General features: G+C 43.4%; 1 protein-coding gene and 1 long non-coding RNA gene across 2 annotated transcripts; both read right to left on the bottom strand.

Annotated features, from left to right (window-relative positions):
- Window positions 1-3665: 3665 nt before the first annotated feature.
- Window positions 3666-5687, bottom strand: LOC103643632 (coatomer subunit beta-2). The gene has a single exon (XM_008666795.4). It carries the CDS (start codon window positions 5460-5462, stop codon window positions 3912-3914), a length of 1551 nt encoding a protein of 516 aa, XP_008665017.1. The 5' UTR covers window positions 5463-5687; the 3' UTR covers window positions 3666-3911.
- Window positions 5688-21199: 15512 nt separating this feature from the next.
- Window positions 21200-22047, bottom strand: LOC103643631 (uncharacterized). The gene is made up of 2 exons (XR_002266452.2): window positions 21934-22047; window positions 21200-21557 (listed from the first exon to the last, which is right to left on the bottom strand). It is a non-coding gene; the product is annotated as an uncharacterized lncRNA (long non-coding RNA).
- Window positions 22048-25823: the final 3776 nt, after the last annotated feature.

Raw genomic sequence — 25823 nt, 5'->3', positions numbered from 1 at the left:
ATACAGAATTAAACTAATTAGTATGGCAAAAACTACACATTATTAGGACTAAAAAAAGCTCGGCTCGACGTGCTAGATCTGAACCAGCTCGCGAGCCCTTGTTGAGTCGAGCCGAGCCAGCTCGGTCGAGGTCGCGAACCGACCACCTAGGACACGTACACCGTACACACGGTCGAACCGCTGAATGAGCCAGGCCGGCCAGCCGCCAAGCCCAATTCGAAAGCCAGCCAGCCAGCCCAAGCCCAACCACCGAGGCCTAAAATGAATCCCGCTAAACCCTAATGGCCTAAGTGCCTAACGCCAGGTACAGAGCAGTGCGGTGGCACGCCCACCGCCGCCTTTCTTCAGTGCCACTGAGTGACCGGCGTCTCTCTCTCGTTCTTGCTTCCTGCTGCCGCCGAGCACCGACATCCGACTCCGAAGTCCGACTCCGCCGCCGCCAGCCCGCTACGGTCCTCCCTCGTCCCAGCCCTAAACCTGCTGTCGGCGGTCGCCCATCGCACCGCGCCCCCGACCCGTCTTCTGCTTCTGTCGATCGCTCTGCCACTGCCCAGGAGGGCACGAGGCCACCCCAGACGCTGCAGGGTGCAGGTGCAGCCTTGCCCTCATGTGGTGTTGGATTACTGGACGATGGATCCTTGGTGCCTAGGTGCAGTGCATACAAAATACGGGAGCTATTCTGTGCGTGGTCTTATGGATCAATGACACTATTTTGCATTTTTGCGTACTTCGTTGTTCTTTTGAATCAATGACACTGGTTGAACGATTGCATCTTGCGTACATGATACATACAGTGGTCCTATATGGCGTGGTTGTATCAACTATAGATTATCAACTATGCTTGTTTCCCTCTGATTTTGTTATGCAGTGTGGCGCCATTTGGTTCGTGACTGTGGTTGAGTGTAAAGGCTCGCGAGCCTCCGTTCCGTAATGTGGTTGAGCCGGCTCGTTATACCATCGAGCCGCACTGATCCGAGCCAGACTCGTTTCTAGCTCTACACATTATTATTTATCATAAGCACTTTACAAAGATTCTAAGCAAGTTAAGTCTAAGGTGTTGAGCTAGAGAGAGCTCATGTAACCAGTTCTATTTATCAAGGCCACATAAGCATATACAATTAGTAAGCAAGCACAAACAAACTCCTACACATAGTAGTGAGCCAAGCATAAAGCACAAGCTACACCAACACTACACACTAGTTACATTACACAAGCTAAAACTAGAGAGAAACTAATTAGATACACAAGCTAACTAGCACACAAGAGCAACAACAATGCATTAGGACGCAAGTGATTAAGAAAATAATACAAGTCAGTGTAGAAGATTGCAAACCAATGAGAAGTCAACATTCGCATGGTGATTTTTATACGGAGGTTTGGTAGTTCATCAACCACTCAATCCCCTTTGAGGCAAGTTCATGGTTTTCACCTAATCCTCTTGCTGGTGGCAAGCCAGCAAGCTTGCACTCACCCCTCATGGTGTGCTCTAATGTGATTTCTAGCACTTGATCTAGACAAACCACTTGGCGCTCTTCACACCTCATTTCTACTAAAGTTGCTGTCTGTGATCTCTCATGGGGCAAGTACAACACCCCTGCATCAAGCCCTTTTCTAGTGATTCAATGTCTCGATGGTCCATCACACTTGAGCATCTAGCTTGCCCTTCACAATTGCAACATGGTCCTTTATAGCCAAGTATCACCTCTTGATCTTCTCCACTTAACCACATGACACCATATCATGGCTCATATGAAATGAGCTCCTTCAACTCCACTAGTTGAGCACTTGCAACATGCATAGGCAACCTCTCCACCATGGCTCTATGTATTGTTCACATTAGTGTACATGTGGACTAAGCATATATGTAGCTCATATAACACATATTAGTCTAAGGTTGTTACTCAATTATCAGAACCAAACTAGGGTCTTTCAATGGGCCCATCATGGCAACAGGGAAGATGGTCACCTTTATGTGTGGCAGATAAGAACTTAAATGACTTGCCAATACCATGAACCCAAATATAATCAACAGAGGTGGAATCTTGGTAGGAATTTAGCCATGGATAGTAGGCATCATGCCCTCCTTTGATAGCCTTAATATGGACCGGCGCACGAGCAACATTGATCATGGCATGAAAGGGGCATAACAAGGCATATCATGCCATCTTGCTTAGGATAAGGTGGAGAAGGAGGCTTATCAATGGAGAACGACAAGAAGAGATTTGTTTCCTAATCGCCATGTTTTAGTTTCATAAGCATTTATGTCAGACCAATGTTATGAAGGCTTTTTATTAATTTATATTAAATTCACCCAAAGGTGTTGTGTTTTGAGTTTGTAATTAAGAAATTAATTTCTTGGCTAGTAATACCATTCTAGAATTGACATGTTATGACTGAACTAATTGAATATGAAATCCTCGTTCTTGAGTTTTTAGTAACTAGTTAGTTTCTATTTCTAGATAACCAAGTTTTACAAAAGATTGAAGAACCAATCATTATAGTTCGGTTAGACCGAATGCCCACCCCTATCACTAATCGGAAAAATGAGAGACAATAGAAAAGTTGAGTGAGTGAAGGAGGTTGGAGATGAGAGATGAGACCGTCTTCAAACATCCCCTCTATATTTCTCCCCCCATTTGTACTTTCTACTAAATTTGACTACATTTCACTAAAAGATACTCCCCCACATACATGATGTCTCCAACCATTCACCCAATTTAGCTTCCGTATACACTATATCTCAGTTATTTAACATTTTCATATATATTTGAAGTTGAAACAATTCATATACTATTTTTACTATCATAATACACATTATTATCAAGTTATAAAGCTTAAAAAGGAATTAATATCGCAAATAAAAATGAAGTAATTAAAGAATTTGAGAGATTAGAGAGCTCACCCATATATCGGGGAGTTGCCTCTTTCGCCCCATATGGGGGAATGGTGGGGGAACCGTTGGAGTGAAAACTCACCCTATAGCACCTGGAGGTGACCATTGATTGAGAGGGATTTTTTTCACTAGATAGATATAGATATAGATAGATACTCTTTAATATTAAGTATAGATGTAGATGTAGACTAGCGTATGAATACGATAAAGGTTGGGACGAGAAAGACGCACCTAGATAGATATTTTTGCTCTTTAACATTAGAATAGATAGAGAAAGAGATGCTCTTTAATTTAGAGAGATGGATAGATAGATATATAGACTAGCTAGAGGCGCATTAGCGAGCGTCACGAGGAGCTTCAATATGATTTTATCAACCTGAGAGGTATATTAGTGAGATTTGTATTATAATTTACATATAATTCTAGTTATTAGAATGTTTATCTGGTGTAACTCTTGAGAGCATGCCATATTTCATATTTTTGACGTAATACCCAATGGGCATGGAGCGAGGAAGGCATAAAAGTCTAAAATGAACTCAGCCTTACTTAAATGAATTATAACTTGATGAATATGAACCTACTACGCATAAAAGATCCTTGTTCCATTAAACATTTCATATTTTTCTAACACAAGCCGTTAAGAGTACAAAAATATTTGGATGTTCCCCCAAAACACTAAACACTATGACCAACACAAAGTGGCCTTTTGATCCCATGTATGTTGGGTCAGACCGTCAGACTATAGATGAAACCAACACAAATCAGACAAATAGATGGCAAAAAAGTTAAATAAAAAGTACTATTAATAGTAATAGAAGTAGAACATAGAACAAACATTTTTTTCCTTGCCTCTCTCTCTCTCAAAAAAGAAACATGATTCTGCATGCATATTGAGGTATGGATGTAGAACTACTACTCCGATCCATTCCTAATTTTAAGCACTACTAGCTGTAAGGAAGAAAAGTAGCCAACGAATCAGTACAGCCATTGTGCTTGAGACCTTCAAATCACCATCAGTTCAAACGGACTCACTGCAACTCTGGGCCTTCACTACAAGCTCGGACAGCATGTCCTGCACGAAATCCGCCAAGAGGGAATCTCCAGAATGCACAAGGAATGCTAGATTGTCTGTAAGCTCCAACGACGGCGGCCTATCTGCGTGACGAGCACTACTACTGCTCTGCTTGGAACTCGAGGCAATGTCGTAGCTCCCATCTGCCTGCCGTGTGAGCCCTATGCGCACAAACAGCAGTTCGTCCATCTCCACCAGCCATGGCCGCTGCTGGCGCTCTCCCTGCGCACCTCGTGCAGTAGTGACGCCATAATATTCAGTAGGGAGTACGTATTCGTCCTCCATTTCACTCCCAAGTATCTGTTTCTCGATTTTTCGCCGGTCCAGCAGGTCCTTGAAGAGGCACGAGAGTGCAGCGATGGCGTCGTCGACCTCTACCGGTGATTCAGAGAAGACGGAGATGATCCAGACAGCAGCGGCGCACACCGGCGGTGACCTGACATGGCGGAGCATCCTTAGAAGACCTTTCAGAAGCTGGACTCGCAGCAAGGGGTTGCTGTTCATGATATCCATGGTGTAGCGGATACAATCCGTGAACACGGCATACTTGGGATCTAGCGTGAATTCTAGGATACTCCCCGGATGAGCAGAATGGCACTCTCTAATCGCCTTCTCCAGCATCTGTCGGTACTCGATCTGGAGGTTGGCGGAGGCTGCCACGACCAGCTCACTGTTGAGGAGCCCTAGAACATCGCAGACGTTCCTTGGGGTGAGGAGGCTCGCCACCAGGTTCAGAGCCTTCTTCCGAACAGGAAGATTGCGATTTGCTAAAGCATCCCCTAGCACATCCATGGCCAGATCACCGAACCCTCGGTGGTCGCCCTCCACCGTGGCCATGCTAATCTGGTTCAGCCTGCCCAGAACCGCAGCCGCGCTACTTATCTCAGGCGATGACTCCGGTGGCATAGCTATGATAATATGGCAGTAGGCTCTTGCAATGGCAAATGCAAATCCTGGAATAGAGGGCAAAGAGAGCAAGGCGTCTTCACAAGCGCGCGCCACGGTGGTGTAGGGTGACAGCATCAGTGCGGCAAAGGTTGTGACACACCTTATGTTCTTGATGTTTACCGGCGAGCGACGGAAGGTGGCACATAGCGTTTTGACGGCAGCCAGTTGATCCTGGACTGTCCACATCCTCACCATACTTTCGTGCTGACGAAGACAGCGAAGGCCTTCGTCCATAAAACAGCACCAGATGGCATGGAGAGCCTCACCGCGAGCTGGGGACTCTATGTTCACGCGGTTGCTGGTGATGGCCTCCCTGATTGCCTCTAGAGTTAAGTGAACCTTCCTCTTGACGGCAGATTCATGGTCAGGCTTCTCCAGATTGGAAGCAAGACAAGAGATTAGGCGGCGCAGAAGCTGGGGTTCCGGGAGTTTACCTTCAGCAATCAACTCCGAGGCACGATTCATGGCAGCCACATTAGTAACCGGGTTCTCGGACTCCAGATCAGCCATGATCATCCCGAAGTCACTGCATGGCTTGGTGTTCTCCATGGCCGTGAGAGAAAGAGGGGAATTCTCGACCACTTAGCTAGTTCACCTTGTTTGGTATGTGTGTTGGGGACATGCTGATAGTGTGCGTCGCGCGTGTCTATATGGCAAGCATGGCGTTTGTCTTCTACCTAAAAGTAGAGTAGAGATGTAATGCGTAAATGATACGGATATTATACGTCCATCCGAGTACATGTACTCAGTATCCGATCTGTATTTGATCTTTATCCGTATCTGTATTCTCAAAGTTAGATATTTAAGATATCGATGTCCATTCAAACGTTATGCGACACAATTTGATAATATCCGATCCAAATTCGATGAGAAAAATATGAAAACAAATATGGAACTGATAATATTCGTCTATATCCGATCCGATTACACCCCTATGTAATCGAATCATATACGAATAGATATTAATCGTACCATATTTATTTTCATATTTTCTCATCGGGTTTGGATAGGATACTGATATTATCGTGTTACGTCGTATAAGATTTGAATGAATATCAGCATCTTAAATATCCAACTTTGAGTATACGGATTTAGATCGGATACGGATCAGATACTGAATACTCACATACAGATCAGATCTTAGCATGCTCAGACGAATTGAATTTGAATACGGAGAAATAATATTTGTACCATTTACATCGCTACCTAAAAGGTTATAGATAGTATTGAATTCTTTATACTTGCGGTGAGCTGAAGGAAACGGTGATGCTAAGAGAGGAGGGTGAATTAGGTCTTCTAAATTTTTTCTCTAAACTAGGCCACAATTAAATCCCTAGAGCAAAACATGTGCAATTAAACAATATAGAATGTGCAAACTAGGTTTTGTCTAAGTGTTGCTATTGAGAGCACCTAGAGGGGGGTGAATAGGTGATCCTGTAAAATTCAACACTAATAGCCACAAAACTTGATTATGAAGGTTAGAACGGCTAAGTGGCTTGAAGGTAGTTCTTGTGAACACAAATAATCAATTAGAAGGCACACAAGAGACACGTGATTTATCCCGTGGTTCGGCCAAGTAGCACTTGCCTACTTCCACGTTGTGGCGTCCTAATGGACGAGGGTTGCACTCAACCCCTTTCAAGTGATCCAATGATCAACTTGAATACCACGGTTTTTCTTCCTTATCTCTTTTTCCCGTTTGCGAGGAATATCCACAAGTTGGAGTCTCTCGCCCTTACAACAAAGATCACAATAAAAAGCATAAGAGTAAGGTTGGGGAGCAACACACACAAATCCGAAGCACACACACGCACACAAGCCAAGACTTGAGCTCAAAATGAAGCACAAAGAGTTTCACAACTAGAACGGAGCTTAAATCACTAACACAGTCGATCAAGTGCGCGGAGACGAAGTTTGTGAGACTTAGAATGCTTAGTGAATGCTTGGATTCCTTCTCCATGTGCCTAGGGGTCCCTTTTATAGCCCAAAGGCAGCTAGGAGCCGTTGGAGGCCAACAAGGAAGGCTATCCTTGCCTTCTGTCGGGTGGCGCACCGGACAGTCCGGTGCACCACTAGACAGTCACTGTTCATGTCCGGTGCGCGATCTCCTTCCTATTCTGATGCTGCCGACCGTTGCAGATTCGTGGCAGTTGGCGCGAGCCACGCGTCGCCCGCGGATTGCGCGGCTGACCATTGCGTTGGCGGTCGTTGGCTCACCGGACAGTCTGGTGCACCACCAGACAGTCCGGTGAATTATAGTCGTACGCCGCCAAACTTTCCCGAGAGTGGCCTGTTCACCGGAGTTCAGCCTGGCGCACCGGACACCGTCCGGTGCACCACCGGATAGTCCGGTGTGCCAAGCCGAGCTGGACTTTGGATGTACTAAGCCAAGTCTTTTGCATCTCTTTTCTTTTCTTCGTTTCTCTGTTTCTAGCACTTAGACAATATGTATTAGTACTCAAAACAATGTACTAAGTCTAGAAACGTACCTTGTTACATGATTTGCACCTTTTGCTTGTATGGCACAATAATATCTCACTTACTATGTGTTGGACACTTAATCACCAAAATATTGTAGAAATGGCCCAAGGGCACATTTCCCTTTCAGCTATCTCTACCGCAAAGGCAAGTTTCAATCTAAATAATCTAACCAACAAGACAAGATTGAAACTTACGATGTGATTGGTTTGGCTTTTGGCTTTGGCTTTTGCCCCCTAAAAACCAAAAGCCAAACCAAAGGGCTGGATCCAGAAAACATCTTTTTTCTAAAAGCCGACTTTCTCGCACTGCAAAACTGAAAGTACCCCTAGACCTGCTTTTAGTGGCTTTCGAATGGAACTGTGAAAACTTATATATCGAAAAACTTTTAACGGTTTTTAGTAGTTTTGACCAAAGGGTTTTTAGCTTTTTAACAACCCACAACAACTTTTTTCACAGCTCACAGGCTACAACAGCTTTTTTCACAGCCACGACCCAACCAAACATACCTTTAAATACTTAATGTAAATGCGGAAGGTAAAGAGCGACGTAGAGATGCAAACTCTCATAGATGACGCTGATATTTTTACCAAGGTATTCGGAACCACGCAAGGTCCAGACTAATTCTCGTTGGTGCCCCTATGCAAAGGGAAGCCCACGCGAGGGCCAAGCACCTCGGTTGAGTAACTCCGTAGAGAACCACATGCCTTCTCCACACGCAAGCGGTGCTCCGCTTCCGGCTCCTCTCGAACGCTCCCCACCGTCTCCACTATCGAGCTTCTCGCCGAAAACATTGCGAGCCTCGTTCCCTCTGGTACACGGTGGCGGCCGTGACACAAACGCGATTGTCACGGTCTCGTAAAACTCTCGCCGCACTCGGTACAGTTACAACGTAAGAGCCGAGGGGTTGTGTGGTTTGTCTAAACTCACCAAACTAACTAGGATTCCCCTAGAGCAAGCGCAAATACGGTCTAACTAACCTAAGCACTTCACAAAGCACCTACACTAATCACCGAGTGATTATATTAAGCACTTACGTGTTTGAACACTTGGAAATGTCTACAATATGTCTTGGTATGTTTCTTGGGCTCCCACTCCTCCAAATGATCGGTTGGGGGTATTTATAGCCTCCCCCACAATTATAGTCGTTGGACAGAAGCAACAACTTTCTGTTGACGGGCGCACCGGACAGTCCAGTGCACACCGGACATTCACTGTTCACTGTCCGGTGCCCTACCACGTGAGTCAACCGTTGGGTTCTGAAAGTCGCCTAGAGGGGGGGTGAATAGGGCGAAACTGAAATTTACAAAGTTAATCACAACTACAAGTCGGGTTAGCGTTAGAAATATAATCGAGTCCGCGAGAGAGGGTGAAAAACAAATCGCAAGCAAATAAGAAGTGTGACACGCGGATTTGTTTTACCGAGGTTCGGTTCTCGCAAACCTACTCCCCGTTGAGGAGGCCACAAAGGCCGGGTCTTTTTCAACCCCTTCCCTCTCTCAAACGGTCCCTCGGACCGAGTGAGCTTTCTCTTCTCAAATCAACCGGGAACAAAACTTCCCCGCAAGGACCACCATACAGTTGGTGTCTCTTGCCTCGGTTACAAGTGAGTATTGATCTCAAGAAAGAATGAGAAGGAAGAAAGCAATCCAAGCGCAAGAGCTCAAAAGAACACAACAAATCACTCTCACTAGTCACTAAAGCTTTTGTGGAATTGGGAGAGGATTTGATCACTTGGGTGTGTCTTGTATTGAATGTCTAGCTCTTGTAAGTGGTTGGAAGTGTGTAAACTTGGATGACTTGAATGTGGGGTGATTGGGGATATTTATAGCCCCAACCACCAAACTAGCCGTTTGGTGGAGGCTGCTGTAGTATGGTGCACCGGACAGTCCGGTGTACACCGGACAGTGTCCGGTGTGCCAGCCACGTCACCAAACCGTTGGGTTCCGACCGTTGGAGCTCTGACTGCTGGGCCCGCCTGGATGTCCGGTGGCACACCGGACATGTACTGTAGAGTGTCTGGTGTGCCAGCGCGCGCGTGCCTGACTTCTGCGCGCTCTGGCGCGCATTTAATGTTGCTGCAGGTGACCGTTGGCGCGAACTAGCCGTTGCTCTGCTGGTTCACCGGACAGTCCGGTGTACACCGGACAGTCCGGTGAATTATAGCGGAGCGAATTCCCGAGGCTGGCGAGTTCCAGAGCCGCTCTTCCCTGGAGCATCGGACAGTCCGGTGAATTATAGCGGAGCGCCTCTGGATTTTCCCGAAGGTGAGGAGTTCAACGTGAAGTCCCCTGGTGCACCGGACATTGTCCGGTGGTGCACCGGACATTGTCCGGTGGTGCACCGGACACTGTCCGGTGCGCCAAACCAGGGCACACTTCGGTTATCCCTTGCTCTCTTTGTTGAACCCATTTCTTGGTCTTTTTATTGGCTAAGTGTGAACCTTTGGCACCTGTATAACTTATAGACTAGAGCAAACTAGTCAGTCCAATTTATTTGTGTTGGGCAATTCAAGCACCAAAAACATTTAGGAAATAGGTGTAAGCCTAATTCCCTTTCAATCTCCCCCTTTTTGGTGATTGGTGCCAACACAAACCAAAGCAAATATGGAAGTGCATAATTTGAACTAGTTTGCATAATGTAAGTGCAAAGGTTGCTTGGAATTGAGCCAATATGAATACTTATAAGATATGCATGGATTGTTTCTTCATTTTAACATTTTGGACCACGCTTGCACCACATGTTTTGTTTTTGCAAATTCTTTTGTAAATCTTTTCAAAGTTCTTTTGCAAATAGTCAAAGGCAAATGAATAAGGTTTTGCGAAGCATTGTCAAGATTTGAAATTTTCTCCCTTGTTTCAAATGCTTTTCCTTTGACTACACAAAACTCCCCCTAAATGAAATCCTCCTCTTAGTGTTCAAGAGGGTTTTGATATATCAATTTTGAAATACTACTTTTCTCCCCCTTTTGAACACAATAAGATACCAATTTGAAATTTATCAATTGAGAGTCATACCAATTGAAAAACTCTTTTTAAAATTAGGTGGTGGTGCGGTCCTTTTGCTTTGGGCTATTACTCTCTCCCCCTTTGGCATGAATCGCCAAAAACGGAGTCATTAGAGCCCTTAGAAATACTCTCTCCCCCTTTGGTCATAAATAAATGAGTGAAGATTATACCAAAGACGAAGTCCTTTTCTCCCCCAAAGATGGAGAGTTGCTCGGAGTGACGGCGAAGGATGAGTTACGGAGTGGAAGCCTTTGTCTTCGCCGAAGACTCTAATTCCCTTTCAATACACTTATGACTTGATTTGAAATAGACTTGAAAATACATTAGTCATAGTATATAAAAGAGACATGATCAAAGGTATATGAATGAGCTATGTGTGCAAATTAACAAAAGAAGTTCCTAGAATCAAGAATATTTAGCTCATGCCTAAGTTTGTTAAAGGTTTGTTCATCAAGAGGCTTGGTAAAGATATCGGCTAATTGATCTTTAGTATATGTATGAAATCTCGATATCTCCCTTTTGTTGGTGATCCCTTAGAAAATGATACCGAATGGCTATGTGTTTAGTGCGGCTATGCTCAACGGGATTATCCGCCATGCGGATTGCACTCTCATTATCACATAGAAGAGGAACTTTGGTTAATTTGTAACCGTAGTCCCTAAGGGTTTGCCTCATCCAAAGTAGTTGCGCGCAACAATGGCCTGTGGCAATATACTCGGCTTCGGAGGTAGAAAGAGCTACGGAATTTTGCTTCTTTGAAGCCCAAGACACCAAGGATCTTCCCAAGAACTAGCAAGTCCACGATGTGCTCTTTCTATTAATCTTACACCCCGCCCAATCGGCATCGGAATAACCAATTAAATCAAATGTGGATCCCCTAGGATAGCAAAGCCCAAACTTAGGAGTATAAACTAAATATCTCAAGATTCGTTTTACGGCCGTAAGGTGAGCTTCCTTAGGGTCAGCTTGGAATCTTGCACACATGCATACAGAAAGCATAATATCCGGTCGAGATGCACATAAATATAGCAAAGATCCTATCATCGACCGGTATACCTTTTGATCGACGGATTTACCTTCTTCGTCGAGGTCGAGATGCCCATTGGTTCCCATGGGTGTCTTGGTGGGTTTGGCATCCTTCATCCCAAACTTGCTTAGAATATCTTGAGTATACTTCGTTTGGCTTAGGAAGGTGCCCTCTTGGAGTTGCTTCACTTGAAATCCTAAGAAGTACTTCAACTCCCCCATCATAGACATCTCGAATTTTTGTGTCATGATCCTACTAAATTCTTCACATGTAGACTCGTTAGTAGACCCAAATATAATATCATCAACATAAATTTGGCATACAAACAAGTCATTTTCAAGAGTTTTTTAGTGAAGAGTGTAGGATCGGCCTTTCCGACTTTGAATCCATTAGTGATAAGGAAATCTCTTAGTCATTCATACCATGCTCTTGGGGCTTGCTTGAGCCCATAAAGCGCCTTAGAGAGTTTATAAACATGGTTAGGGTAGTCACTATCTTCAAAGCCGGGAGGTTGCTCAACATAGACCTCTTCCTTGATTGGTCCATTTAGGAAGGCACTTTTCACATCCATTTGGTAAAGCTTAAAACCATGGTAAGTAGCATAGGCTAATAATATTCGAATTGACTCAAGCCTAGCTACGGGTGCATAGGTTTCACCGAAATCCAAACCTTCGACTTGGGAGTATCCTTTGGCCACAAGTCGAGCTTTGTTCCTTGTCACCACACCATGCTCATCTTGCTTGTTGCGGAAGACCCATTTGGTTCCTACAACATTTTGATTAGGACGTGGAACTAAATGCCATACCTCATTCCTAGTGAAGTTGTTGAGCTCCTCTTGCATCGCCACTACCCAATCCGAATCTTGAAGTGCTTCCTCTATCCTGTGTGGTTCAATAGAGGAAACAAACGAGTAATGTTCACAAAAATGTGCAACACGAGATCTAGTGGTTACCCCCTTATGAATGTCGCCAAGGATGGTGTCGACGGGGTGATCTCGTTGGATTGCTTGGTGGACTCTTGGGTGTGGCGGTCTTTGCTCTTCATCCTCCTTGTCTTTCTCATTTGCATCTCCCCCTTGATCATTGCCGTCATCTTGAGGTGGCTCATTTGCTTGATCTTCTCCTTCATCAACTTGAGCCTCATCCTCATTTTGAGTCGGTGGAGATGCTTGCGTGGAGGAGGATGGTTGATCTTGTGCATTTGGAGGCTCTTCGGATTCCTTAGGACACACATCCCCAATGGACATGTTCCTTAGCGCGATGCACAGAGCCTCTTCATCACCTATCTCATCAAGATCAACTTGCTCTACTTGAGAGCTGTTAGTCTCATCAAACACAACGTCACAAGAAACTTCAACTTGTCCAGAGGATTTGTTAAATACTCTATATGCCATTGTGTTTGAATCATATCCTAGTAAAAAGCCTTCTACAGTCTTAGGAGCAAATTTAGATTTTCTACCTCTTTTAACAAGAATAAAACATTTGCTACCAAAGACTCTAAAATATGAAATATTGGGCTTTTTACCGGTTAGGAGTTCGTATGATGTCTTCTTGAGGATTCGGTGTAGATATAACCGGTTGATGGCGTAGCAAGCGGTGTTGACCGCCTCGGCCCAAAACCGATCCGAAGTCTTGTACTCATCAAGCATGGTTCTTGCCATGTCCAATAGAGTTCTATTCTTCCTCTCCACTACACCATTTTGTTGTGGAGTGTAGGGAGAAGAGAACTCATGCTTGATGCCCTCCTCCTCAATGAAGCCTTCAATTTGAGAGTTTTTGAACTCTGTCCCGTTGTCGCTTCTAATTTTCTTGATCCTTAAGTCGAACTCATTTTGAGCCCGTCTCAAGAATCCCTTTAAGGTCTCTTGGGTATGAGATTTTTCCTGCAAGAAGAACACCCAAGTGAAGCGAGAATAATCATCCACAATAACTAGACAGTACTTACTCCCGCTGATGCTTATGTAAGCGATCGGGCCGAATAGGTCCACGTGTAGGAGCTCCAGTGGCCTGTCAGTCGTCATGATGTTCTTGTGTGGATGATGAACACCAACTTGCTTCCCTGCCTGGCATGCGCTACAAATCCTGTCTTTCTCAAAATGAACATTTGTTAATCCTAAAATGTGCTCTCCCTTTAGAAGCTTGTGAAGATTCTTCATCCCAACATGGGCTAGTCGGCGGTGCCAGAGCCAACCCATGTTAGTCTTAGCAATTAAGCAAGTGTCGAGTTCAGCTCTATCAAAATCTACCAAGTATAGCTGACCCTCTAACACTCCCTTAAATGCTACTAAATCATCACTTCTTCTAAAGACAGTGACACCTACATCAGTAAATAGACAGTTGTAGCCCATTTGACATAATTGCGAAACGGAAAGCAAATTGTAATCTAATGAATCAACAAGAAAAACATTGGAAATGGAATGGTCAGGAGATATAGCTATTTTACCCAAACCTTTGACCAAACCTTGGTTTCCATCCTCGAATGTGATAGCTCGTTGGGGATCTTGGTTTTTCTCATATGAGGAGAACATTTTCTTCTCCCCTATCATGTGGTTTGTGCATCCGCTGTCGATGATCCAACTTGAGCCCCCGGATGCATAAACCTACAAAACAAGTTTAGTTCTTGACTTTAGGTACCCAAACGGTTTTGGGTCCTTTGGCATTAGAAACAAGAACTTTGGGTACCCAAACACAAGTCTTGGAGCTCTTGTGTTTGCCCCCAACATACTTGGCAACTACCTTGCCGGATTTGTTAGTCAAAACATAAGATGCATCAAAAGTTTTAAATGAAATGTCATGATCATTTGATGCACTAGGAGTTTTCCTTTTAGGCAACTTAGCACGGGTTGGTTGCCTAGAACTAGATGTCTCACTCTTGTACATAAATGCATGGTTAGGGCCAGAGTGAGACTTCCTATAATGAATTCTCCTAATTTTGTCCTCGGGATAACCGGCAGGGTACAAAATGTAACCCTCGTTATCCTGAGGCATGGGAGCATTGCCCTTAACAAAGTTGGACAATTTCTTAGGAGGGGCATTAAGTTTGACATTGCCTCCCTGTTGGAAGCCAATGCCATCCTTAATGCCAGGGCGTCTCCCACTATAAAGCATACTACGAGCAAATTTAAATTTTTCATTTTCAATTTCATGCTCCGCAATTTTAGCATCTAGTTTTGCTATATGATCATTTTGTTGTTTAATTAAAGCCATGTGATCATGTATAGCCTTAACATCAACATCTCTACATCTAGTACAAATAGAAGTATGCTCAATAGTAGATGTAGAGAGTTTGCAAGATTTTAATTCTACAACCTTAGCATTCAATATATCATTTTTAGTTCTAAGGTCAGAAATTGTAACATTGCAAACATCTAATTCTTTAGCCTTAGCAAGCAATTTTTCATTTTAAAACCTAAGGCTAGCAAGAGTAATGTTTAATTCTTCAATCTTAGCAAGCAAATTATCATTATCATTTCTAAGATTGGGAATTGAAACATCACAAACATTTGAATCAACCTTAGCTAATAAATTAGTATTTTCATTTCTAAGGTTGTCGATTGTCTCATGGCAAGTGCTTAGCTCACTAGATAATTTTTCACATTTTTCAACTTCTAGAGCATAAGCATTTTTAACTTTAACATGCTTTTTGTTTTCCTTGATTAGGAAGTCCTCTTGGGAGTCCAAGAGATCATCCTTCTCATGGATGGCACTAATTAATTCATTTAGTTTCTCCTTTTGTTGCATGTTTAAGTTGGCAAAAAGAGTGTGCAAGTTATCTTCCTCATCACTAGCATTTTCATCACTAGAGGATTCATATCTAGTGGAGGATTTAGATTTAACCTTCTTCTTTTTGCCGTCCTTTGCCATGAGGCACTTGTGGCCGACGTTGGGGAAGAGAAGTCCCTTGGTGACGGCGATGTTGGCGGCGTCCTCGTCGTCAGAGGAGTCGCTAGAGCTTTCGTCGGAGTCCCACTCACGACAAACATGGGCATCGCCGCCCTTCTTCTTGTAGTACCTCTTCTTCTCCTTTCTTCTCCCCTTCTTGTCGTCACCCCTGTCACTGTCACTAGAAACAGGACATTTAGCTATAAAGTGACCGGGCTTACCACATTTGTAGCAAACCTTCTTGGAGCGGGGCTTGTAGTCTTTCCCCCTCCTTTGCTTGAGGATTTGGCGAAAGCTTTTGATGACAAGCGCCATTTCCTCGTTGTCGAGCTTGGAGGCGTCGATGGGTGTTCTACTTGGTGTGGACTCCTCCTTCTTTTCTTCCGTCGCTTTGAATGCGACCGGTTGAGCTTCGGACGTAGAAGGACCGTCAAGCTCGTTGATCTTCCGTGAGCCCTTGATCATAAATTCAAAGCTCACAAAATTTCCGATTACTTCCTTGGGAGTCATTAGTGTATATCTTGGATTACCATGAATTAATTGTACTTGAGTAGGGTTAAGGAATATAAGTGATCTTAAAATAACCTTTACCACCTCGTGGTCATCCCATTTCTTGCTCCCGAGGTTGCGCACTTGATTCACCAAGGTCTTGAGCCGGTTGTACATATCTTGTGGCTCCTCCCCTTGGCGAAGACGGAAGCGACCGAGCTCCCCCTCTATCGTTTCCCGCTTGGTGATCTTGGTGAGTTCATCACCCTCGTGCGCCGTCTTGAGCACGTCCCAAACTTCCTTGGCGCTTTTTAGTCCTTGCACCTTGTTGTACTCCTCCCTACTTAGAGAGGCAAGGAGTATGGTTGTGGCTTGGGAGTTGAAGTGCTCGATTTGGGCCACCTCGTTCTCATCATAATCCTCATCCCCTACGGATGGTACCTGTGCTCCAAACTCAACAACATTCCATATACTTTTGTGGAGTGAGGTTAGATGAAATTTCATTAAATCACTCCATCTAGCATAATCTTCACCGTCAAAGGTTGGCGGTTTGCCTAATGGAACAGAAAGTAATGGAGTATGTCTAGAAGTACGAGGATAATGTAAGGGGATCTTACTAAACTTCTTGCGCTCATGGCGCTTAGAAGTTATGGAGGGCGCGTCGGAGCCGGAGGTAGAAGGTGATGAAGTGTCGGTCTCGTAGTAGACCACCTTCCTCATCTTCTTTATTTTGTCGCCACTCCGATGCGATTTATGAGAAGAAGCCTTCTTCTCCTTCTTCTTCTCCTTCTTCTTCTCCTTGTTGCGGGACTCTCCCGATAGAGCTTTCTCGTTGCTTGTAGTGGGCTTTTCGCCGGTCTCCATCTCTTTCTTGGCGTGATCTCCCGACATCACTTCGAGCGGTTAGGCTCTAATGAAGCACCAGGCTCCGATACCAATTGAAAGTCGCCTAGAGGGGGGTGAATAGGGCGAAACTGAAATTTACAAAGTTAATCACAACTACAAGTCGGGTTAGCGTTAGAAATATAATCGAGTCCGCGAGCGAGGGTGAAAAACAAATCGCAAGCAAATAAGAAGTGTGACACGCGGATTTGTTTTACCGAGGTTCAGTTCTCGCAAACCTACTCCCCGTTGAGGAGGCCACAAAGGCCGGGTCTTTTTCAACCCCTTCCCTCTCTCAAACGGTCCCTTGGACCGAGTGAGCTTTCTCTTCTCAAATCAACCGGGAACAAGACTTCCCCGCAAGGACCACCACACAATTGGTGTCTCTTGCCTCGGTTACAAGTGAGTATTGATCTCAAGAAAGAATGAGAAGGAAGAAAGCAATCCAAGCGCAAGAGCTCAAAAGAACACAACAAATCACTCTCACTAGTCACTAAAGCTTTTGTGGAATTGGGAGAGGATTTGATCACTTGGGTGTGTCTTGTATTGAATGCCTAGATCTTGTAAGTGGTTGGAAGTGTGTAAAATTGGATGACTTGAATGTGGGGTGGTTGGGGGTATTTATAGCCCCAACCACCAAACTAGCTGTTTGGTGGAGGCTGCTGTAGTATGGTGCACCGGACAGTACGGTGTACACCGGACAGTGTCCGGTGCGCCAGCCACGTCACCAAACCGTTGGGTTCCGACCGTTGGAGCTCTGACTGCTGGGCCCGCCTGGATGTCCGGTGGCACACCGGACATGTACTGTAGAGTGTCCGGTGTGCCAGCGCGCGCGTGCCTGACTTCTGCGCGCTCTGGCGCGCATTTAATGCTGCTGCAGGTGACCGTTGGCGCGAACTAGCCGTTGCTCTGCTGGTTCACCGGACAGTTCGGTGTACACCGAACAGTCCGGTGAATTATAGCGGAGCGAATTCCCGAGGCTGGCGAGTTCCAGAGCCGCTCTTCCCTGGGGCACCGGACAGTCCGGTGAATTATAGCGGAGCGCCTCTGGATTTTCCCGAAGGTGAGGAGTTCAGCGTGAAGTCCCCTGGTGCACCGGACATTGTCCGGTGGTGCACCGGACAATGTCCGGTGCGCCAAACCAGGGCACACTTCGGTTATCCCTTGCTCTCTTCGTTGAACCCATTTCTTGGTCTTTTTATTGGCTAAGTGTGAGCCTTTGGCACCTGTATAACTTATAGACTAGAGCAAACTAGTCAGTCCAATTTATTTGTGTTGGGCAATTCAACCACCAAAAACATTTAGGAAATAGGTGTAAGCCTAATTCCCTTTCAGGTTCTGTATCAGTCGATCGTTGGATCCGACCGTTACCCAGACTGTTTGGTGCACACCAGACAGTCCGGTGCTACAGCCCGAGAGCGTTCGTTGTGGGCATCTCTGCGCAGAGTGCCCGATGTCCCATCGGGCAGTCTGGTGCATACCAGACAGGTTACTGTTCACTGTCCGGTGTACCAACAGTGTGCTGGCTGACTGTCCACTTCATGCATTTGTTCGTTGTTTTCTTGGGCTTCTTTTGTTCTTGAGTCTTGGACTTCTATGCTTCTTTTATGTCTTCTTTTGAGGTGTTACATCCTCAGTGTCTTAGTCCAATCCTCTTCGCATCCTGTGAACTATAAACACAACCACTAGCAAACATATTGGTCCATAGGTTCTGTTGATCATCAAACACCAAAATCCCTTTAGCCAAATGGCCTGAGATCCATTTTCCTTACAATCTCCCCCTTTTTGGTGATTGATGACAACACAACCAAAGCAGGCAATTATAACAAATATCTTAATGAAAATATGCAATCTACTTGTTAGGATGCATGAAAGTCCCTATAAGGTGAGATTATGGACTTAAACCTCCCCCTAACTCCATAATTCACCTGCTTCCTATTTTAGACCAAAGATACTTGATGAACCAAAACCACATGTAAGATAAAAATTGCATTTGGTGGTATTTGGTGTTTGATATATTTTTCATTGCTTTGGACCCTAAAACTTCTCCCCTTTGGCATCAACCACCGAAAAGGAAGACATTAAAAACATATAGGAAGAAAATAAGACTTGCCCTCTAAAAGATTTGTCAATTAAAGTTCTAAAAGATTACTCCCCTTAAAGAGTATTCTCCCCTTTGAAAGAATATTCTCCCCCTTTGTCATAGACAAAGAAATACTCCCCCTGACGGAGATCCTCTACTTAGGAAAAGCATATGAGAAACAGAGGTGCAAGCTATGGTTTGATTAGACTAACTCCCCCTATGCATAGGTAAAAGGTATATTTTGATATCATATGCATTTATAGCAATGTGGTAAGCATAAGATATGAAATTCAGTTTAATCAAAGTCTGGAGAAGACATATAAAAGATACCAATTGTTGGATGGAACCACTTGTGGAACCAAATGAAAATTCTTGTAGATTTGTAGCGGAAGCTTACTGTCTTTCTCCGAGGACTCCATTTTCCTTCAATGAGACTACTACATAGTGGACTTTGAAAACAAGTATTAGTCTCAAAGACTTAGATTATAGAGTAACCTCCCCCTGAAGGAGTGCATACAAGTTTCGAATACTTGTAGGAGACATGCACTTTGATTTTGAGATCAAGAGGGGCATATTATCTATAATCCGAACCTTGGCACATATAAGTTAAATGATACCAATTGAAGCAAATCAATTTTAGGATATGTCATATGAAAATACCAATTGAAGTATCATTTTCTTAGAAATGTTGAATAAGCTATGTGACGTGCTTAACTAAACATTTTAAACCATGTAGGCTTGCTCAAGAATATGAATTGAAACGAGCATTCCTACCATATGATTGTCCTAGTATGCATGCAGTTAATATCAAAAGTAAATATCACATGTAAAACTAGGCATGTAAGGTAAAAACTAGATACAAGAAAATAGATACGCATATCTAAAAAGTAAATACAATAATCTAGTTACCTTAGTCATGGGTGGGGAATTTGGGTCCAAAGTATTCACTAACTCACTTGGCAATAAACTTGATCCAATATGATGCATCCCATGATATACATCCCAATTTTGCCAAGTCTCCAAATTCCCCGCAGTCCTTCAGACTTTTTCACTTCCCTCTTGGGATCCAAACCTTCTTGGTGCTTTTCATGGTTGAAATAATTTCCTTTGGCACCCAGATGCATTTGGCCTATTTTCCTTTGTTGGCTTGCTTGTTGACCTTGATTGCTATCACCTTTCCATTCTTTTTCTTCTTGATGAAATATGGTGTAGCAGTCTTTTTATCCACCTTTTTAATGTAGGTGTTGGAGATTTTGCTTGTTAGCTTTTGCTTTTGCTTATCCCTGGTCTTCGTCTTGCATTGGTAAGACTTGTGGCCTTCATTGTGGCATAGCCTACAAATCACAGTTTTGCCCTCCACAGACTTGTTCATTCCCGCAGTGGTGTTATCCCGAGGAGGTTGGATTTGTTTGGATTTGTCTTTCTTGTCATACAAAGTCTTGCCAAGGCAAGCCACTTCTTTCCTTAATTGCTCATTCTCCTTTGCAACCTCATTCGAACATGTTTCTACAACAATATTCTCAACAAGAACTTGGTTGCAGGGGTTAGAATCACCAATTATATCAAAGAAAGAAATAGAAGCATATTTCTTAATAATTTTAGGAATTTCAACTAAAGATGACCCTGAGGTGCTACCAATGTTTTCCAGTTTTGTAGTTAGCTCATTGTTGTGTATGCTAAGAATTTCCATTTTCTCTAGCAAATTTTCAATTGCTTCTTGAGAGCTAGCTAACTTAGCCTTATGTTTTTCATTATTTTTAATAAGGCTATTATCGGTAGCTGAGGATGTAGCATTAGACTCTAATTGTTCAATTTTAGTTGATAGCTAACAATTTAAATTTGCAAATGTTTCAAATTTTTCTAGCAGACATTTATAATCATCTTGAGAGCTAATCAACTTATTTTTCAAAGTTTTAAGTTGAGCTTTTTGTTTAGTGCATACATCCTCAAAAATTTTAGGGTTTTTAAAATTGGTGTCCTCAGTTTTGGTGAGCACAGCTGAGCAAAAAACACGACTAAGGGTATAGGTGAGCACACCACCAAAACTGAGGGTACCAATTTAAAAAACCCAAAAATTTAACGGCTTCCACAAGCTCATCTAAGTAGGGCTTTCCCTCACCTTAATCACTACTATCAAAATCTCTTCTTCTGAGTAAATTCAGATGATGGATTTGAGATAGCTGAAATTAGAGATTTTGATCTGTATTCTGTCTTCAATTGTTGATGCTATATAATCAATCATTTGCACATATTACTTGAGTTAAATATTGTCTTAGAGCTCAACATATTTCATTTAGGATATTGCCATCAGTTGTTTACTCAAGCATTTCCGTATAGCACTACTACTTCATTTTCATATAGTCCCTTAAGAGGCACTTCAGTTTGATTCCACTTTCCACTATACAAAAAATTTAACATCAGCACATCGCTGTAAAATTAAATTCTAGACTCACAGTTGTTATGCTTTTTTTATATATGTAGGTAGCTTTGACCTTGCTGAAACGGCCATAGGAGCTGCCAAAAAAGAGATGGAACTACTAGGGCTCGAGATCTAGCAATGGTGCGTGTATTAGCTTTGTGCTACAATGCTATTGGGCATGCAAACTAAGTGACACAGTAATGATAAATCTTGAAATATCCCTGTACGAGAATGTTGTTTGAAGTAACCATCTAAGTCTCTTTCATAGTGCAAAGCTTGGAACCCTTGGTTATTGCAGTATATTACTATCTGATGTACATCAAGGTGATACCCCAAGGTTGTTGTTCATTTACCAGAGATGGATAAATTCCATGTACCTGCGTTGAAAAGGTATGCTAGTTAGGGTGAAATATTATCAGTCATATTTCATTTTGATCTGGCACAGGTGCTACATATCTAACTGTATACCCTGTATGTTTCCAAACACTGAAAACTAGACAGATAAAATCTTATTAGTTAATACAGCAATATGCCAATGTGTTGAATCAGAACATTTCTCTTTCCTATTGAGGAGAAAGTGCTTGTGATGCTGGGAAAAATCTACTTTGTTATTTTTTTATCGTCCTAAATATATCATATGTAATGTTATGCATATAGAGGCAAGAAAGTGTGCAACGCCAAACCTCCAGCCACAAGATCGTGAAGATAGGGTTGTTTGGATGGAAGATTGCAAGCTAATTGGTAATGCTTTACCTTTGCGATTGGAAGGTGAATCTGATCCGTTGCTGCTGGATGAGGTTAGTAGATATTACATTGTCACAAATACACATCATGATTTGAGCTCCATGTTTACCTCTGAACTCACCCCCTCCCCCCCCCCCCCCCCCCCCAAGTTCTCAATACTGTATTTCCAGAACTGCTCAGATCCAGAAATACCATTTAGTCCCTAACTTTCAGCAATATAAAACCTTTGCAGTCATGTGACTGTGTGTTTACCTAAGTAGGCTGATGTCATCTCCATTTTGCATTTTAGGACAAAGTGGACTTAATTATCAGTGACCTATCTTCATCGTAACAGACATTTCCAAACTCATTTCTAGATTCTCAAGTGGTCAACCTTGCACTTTAGTCCATTAACTCGTCAAGTTATTCATTGATGGAAATATGGAATCACTGATGGCTTTTGGTCTGTTTCAGCTGTCTTTATGTTTTCGCTTGCTGGTTCGCTAGGTGGGCAACTAAATGTACATGAATTTACTGAAGATCACACATCAGCATTCCCATTATTATTCTTGTATGAAAAAATCTTCACTTTTCTGTGACCATTCCCTTCCTGTACCAAGCCTGAAATGCAGAAATAGGCGAAATTAGAAGAGTGGCTTCCATGCTTTTGCTTGAATTCTCCAAAATAGAGACATCATCACCTCAGTATAATTATGTAAACTAGAAACAAAGTTGTTTTCGATGGAGTAAACCCTTCCCTGAGCTCTGTTAAAAGTTTGTTTCTGAATGAGTTAAGTTGCAGGGATAGGGTTGGGGTTAAGCAGCTAGCAAGTTTTGGTCTTCATGCTATTATGAGTAGGGTCTAGATTGTGGTCAAGTGTTCGGATTGCCCTATGGACATTGTACTTTGGTCCTCTTATACCTTTTCCTCTCTTAATATAATGACGTGCAGTCCTCCTGCGCGTTCGAGAAAAAACAATGTCATGCCTTAGAATAATTAGGTGAAATGGTTATGGCCCTATCACAGTCCCTTGGAGATTATTCGAACAAACCTAATCTCTGCATAGTTGAGAAAAACATTAGAATACATAAACTCTTCAGCCAAAAGGACAAATTAATATTATTTCAGTGATAGAAATAAAGGAATGTATCAATAGTAGCAGAAAACACATTTGGTACATCAATTCCAATATTTTCAATTTTTTTTTGAAAAATCTTGACCAACTGTCTTTAAAGCTTTCTGGAACTGTGGGTATAGACTTGTTCAAGTAGGTGCTGACACTTGCTATTGACCCTCACCCCTTCCTGTTTTGTTCTGCTTGCGGAGCTATTGGTTTTTGTAAGTGTGCAACTAAAGATTGGTGACTGTATTTTGGTTTTAGGCCCATCGAATCCGTTTCGAGTTCCACAAGGGAGCAGCCAAGCACATGTTCTCTGCCCAAGAAGGGCGACATCGTGGTCGTGGAGATCTCCAACCTCCGTCAGGTGGCTATGCTGGTCAATGATCTGTGTAGGTCAAAGAGTGTGAACGACCTATTCTCCCCCATCGTGCCACAACCACGAGTACAACGACAACAATAGCCTAGAGGACGAGGACGAGTGAGAGGACAGGAGGAAGAAGTTCGGTGTGGTGGCCACCTTCAAGATCCCTGGCGAGGTCGACATCACTCATCTTAGTTAGAGTTTAGAAACCTGGTCGGCTGCTTCTGTGTTGGTGGTGCTGAGTTCGTGCATTTCAGCTAGCTACTGTTAAGGGGTGTTTGGTTTTTAGTGACTAATTTTTAGTCCCTTTATTTTAGTATTTTTTTTTAGTTTCTAATTTACCAAACACGTGGACTTGAATAAAGATAATACCTCTTTTAGTCGTTGTGTTTCATCGTTTTGGAGACTAAAAGAGACTAAAATAGAGGGACTAAAAATTAGTCTCTAAAAACCAAACACCCCTTTAGTGATACTCTCCCCCTTTTTTGGTTGTTGTCACGAGCGCAGATTTCATAAGCTAACCACTGTTGTTAGAACCTGACACTTGCAACTATGTTCTCCTTGTTCTATGGTGTATGGAAGCACGTCTTCAACAAGACGAAGTTCCATGTGCCTCTTCATAAGGCTAGCAAGATGGTAATTTTTCTGAAGCTTATCTACAGTTTTCCTCTACAATTCCTTGTAGTTCATGGGTGTTGGGATTAGGTTGAGTCCATCTCGTATTTAACTGAACCAGGTCTGTGTTAAAATTTAATGTTGAAACATTACCATGTAGACCTTGCTAGAAAAGTTGAAGTCGGTCTACTTGAAGAGAGAAGGGCTTCCACATGATCGCATTGTTCCAACAGTTGGCCTTAATATTGGGTGTATTGAATACGCAAAAGTAAAGCTTGTTTTCTGGGATCTGGGAGCCCAAGTACGATTTTTCCTAGAGAGTTACAGATCAAAAGTCCCTCAATTGCAATCTCTTCATTGAGGCCTCACCATTTAACATTTTCTTGTTATTAATTCTTTGGTCAATAGACTGTCGGTTGATTTAAGTTTGGATCATGTATGTTCATTCCACATGTCATTGTTATAATATCTGGTGATAGAAGTATAAAGCTCGTTTCAATTTTAATTTGCAAACAGAAATGCTTGGATTAGGTACTTAGCAACTTAGTTACTGAAATCCAGTTTTTACACATAATCAGCATGCTTATGTGGTTACATGAGGCCCAGTTTTGAAAGTTCCAGACCTTCAGTGGTATGCCATTGGACCAAAGAATTATATATTATAAGTTCGTCGAGTTGTTTTTTTTCTAAGAATACTTACATGTATTATTTCTTCATGCGTGCAGTGTGGGTAAAGTTGCTTGAGAACCCCAATTTGTCTGAATGGACTGAAAGAGCCAGCATAGTGTTGTTTATTTATGCTTGTCTTATTACAATGTCTATTTTCCTAGGACTTTATTTGTATATTTGTATCATCACAGTTATTCATTACCCACCTCGATTACAAGTGCTAGATCTTAGATCGGACGAACCAGATTGGTGCAGCCGAATCGGTACGGGTGGACTAATCCTAGCCGTCAGTCACAAGATCAACGGCCAACCCTCTTCTTCCCCACCAACGCGCCCAGGCGGTGGCGCTGGCCAGTGATCACGGCGGAGGCTTGCCGGCGCGCGCACGATTCAACGCCCAAGCGTCCCCAAATCTAAAATTGATTGGTGCTACGCGACGAGGAGGACGAGGTGAGCTCAGAGGAAGACTTCTTACCTGTGATGTGGGCGCAAACTGCCCCGGCCACGGAGAATGGTGGCCCCGCCGCGGTGTTAGATCTCCGATGAGAAATCCGGCCAGCAGCAGAGGTCCCCGAACCCCGAAACCACCCCAAACACGCTCCGTGGAACAAGGCGAATCAGGCGACCTTCCCCCCTTCCCGGTTCGCGACGTCGAGCACGCAGACCATGCAGCCCTGCGGCTGGGCGGCGGCGCACGCAATTTCCCTCCCCCTTCTCTCTGTTTCCCTCGCGGTGGCTTAGAAATCCTTAGACGAGGAGGAAAGAGGGTCGTAGCGCGGTCGCCATTCGCCGAGCTAAACAGTGAATTTTGTGGCTCATTATATATTGCTAGAAATCTTTATTACCATTAATCGTGAAGGTATATCATATTAGCAATTGCAATATACCTAACGTGATGATTGAGTTATAGTAGGTAGTAGCTAATGCAATATTCGTGGCAAATAGTGTGTGTAGTGTCACCTATTTGGTCCACATCGGGATCCGATCTTGAGACTCACGGTAGCTCCGCAGCGCTCTCCAGTCTAGGTGGTCGTGGTGCTGGGGCAAGTAGGTGCAAGGTGTGGACCTGCTGCGGCGGTGCCACTGGGCGTTGCATCTCGACTTATGGTCCTTCCTCATGCTCTATCTATTTGATTGGTTATCCGTACCATTCC

This window comes from Zea mays, chromosome 1 (genome assembly GCF_902167145.1).
Source record: "Zea mays cultivar B73 chromosome 1, Zm-B73-REFERENCE-NAM-5.0, whole genome shotgun sequence".
Lineage (NCBI taxonomy): Eukaryota > Viridiplantae > Streptophyta > Magnoliopsida > Poales > Poaceae > Zea > Zea mays.
The sequence above is the reverse complement of the archived record's forward strand: the minus strand, read 5'-3'. Positions and strand labels throughout refer to the sequence as shown.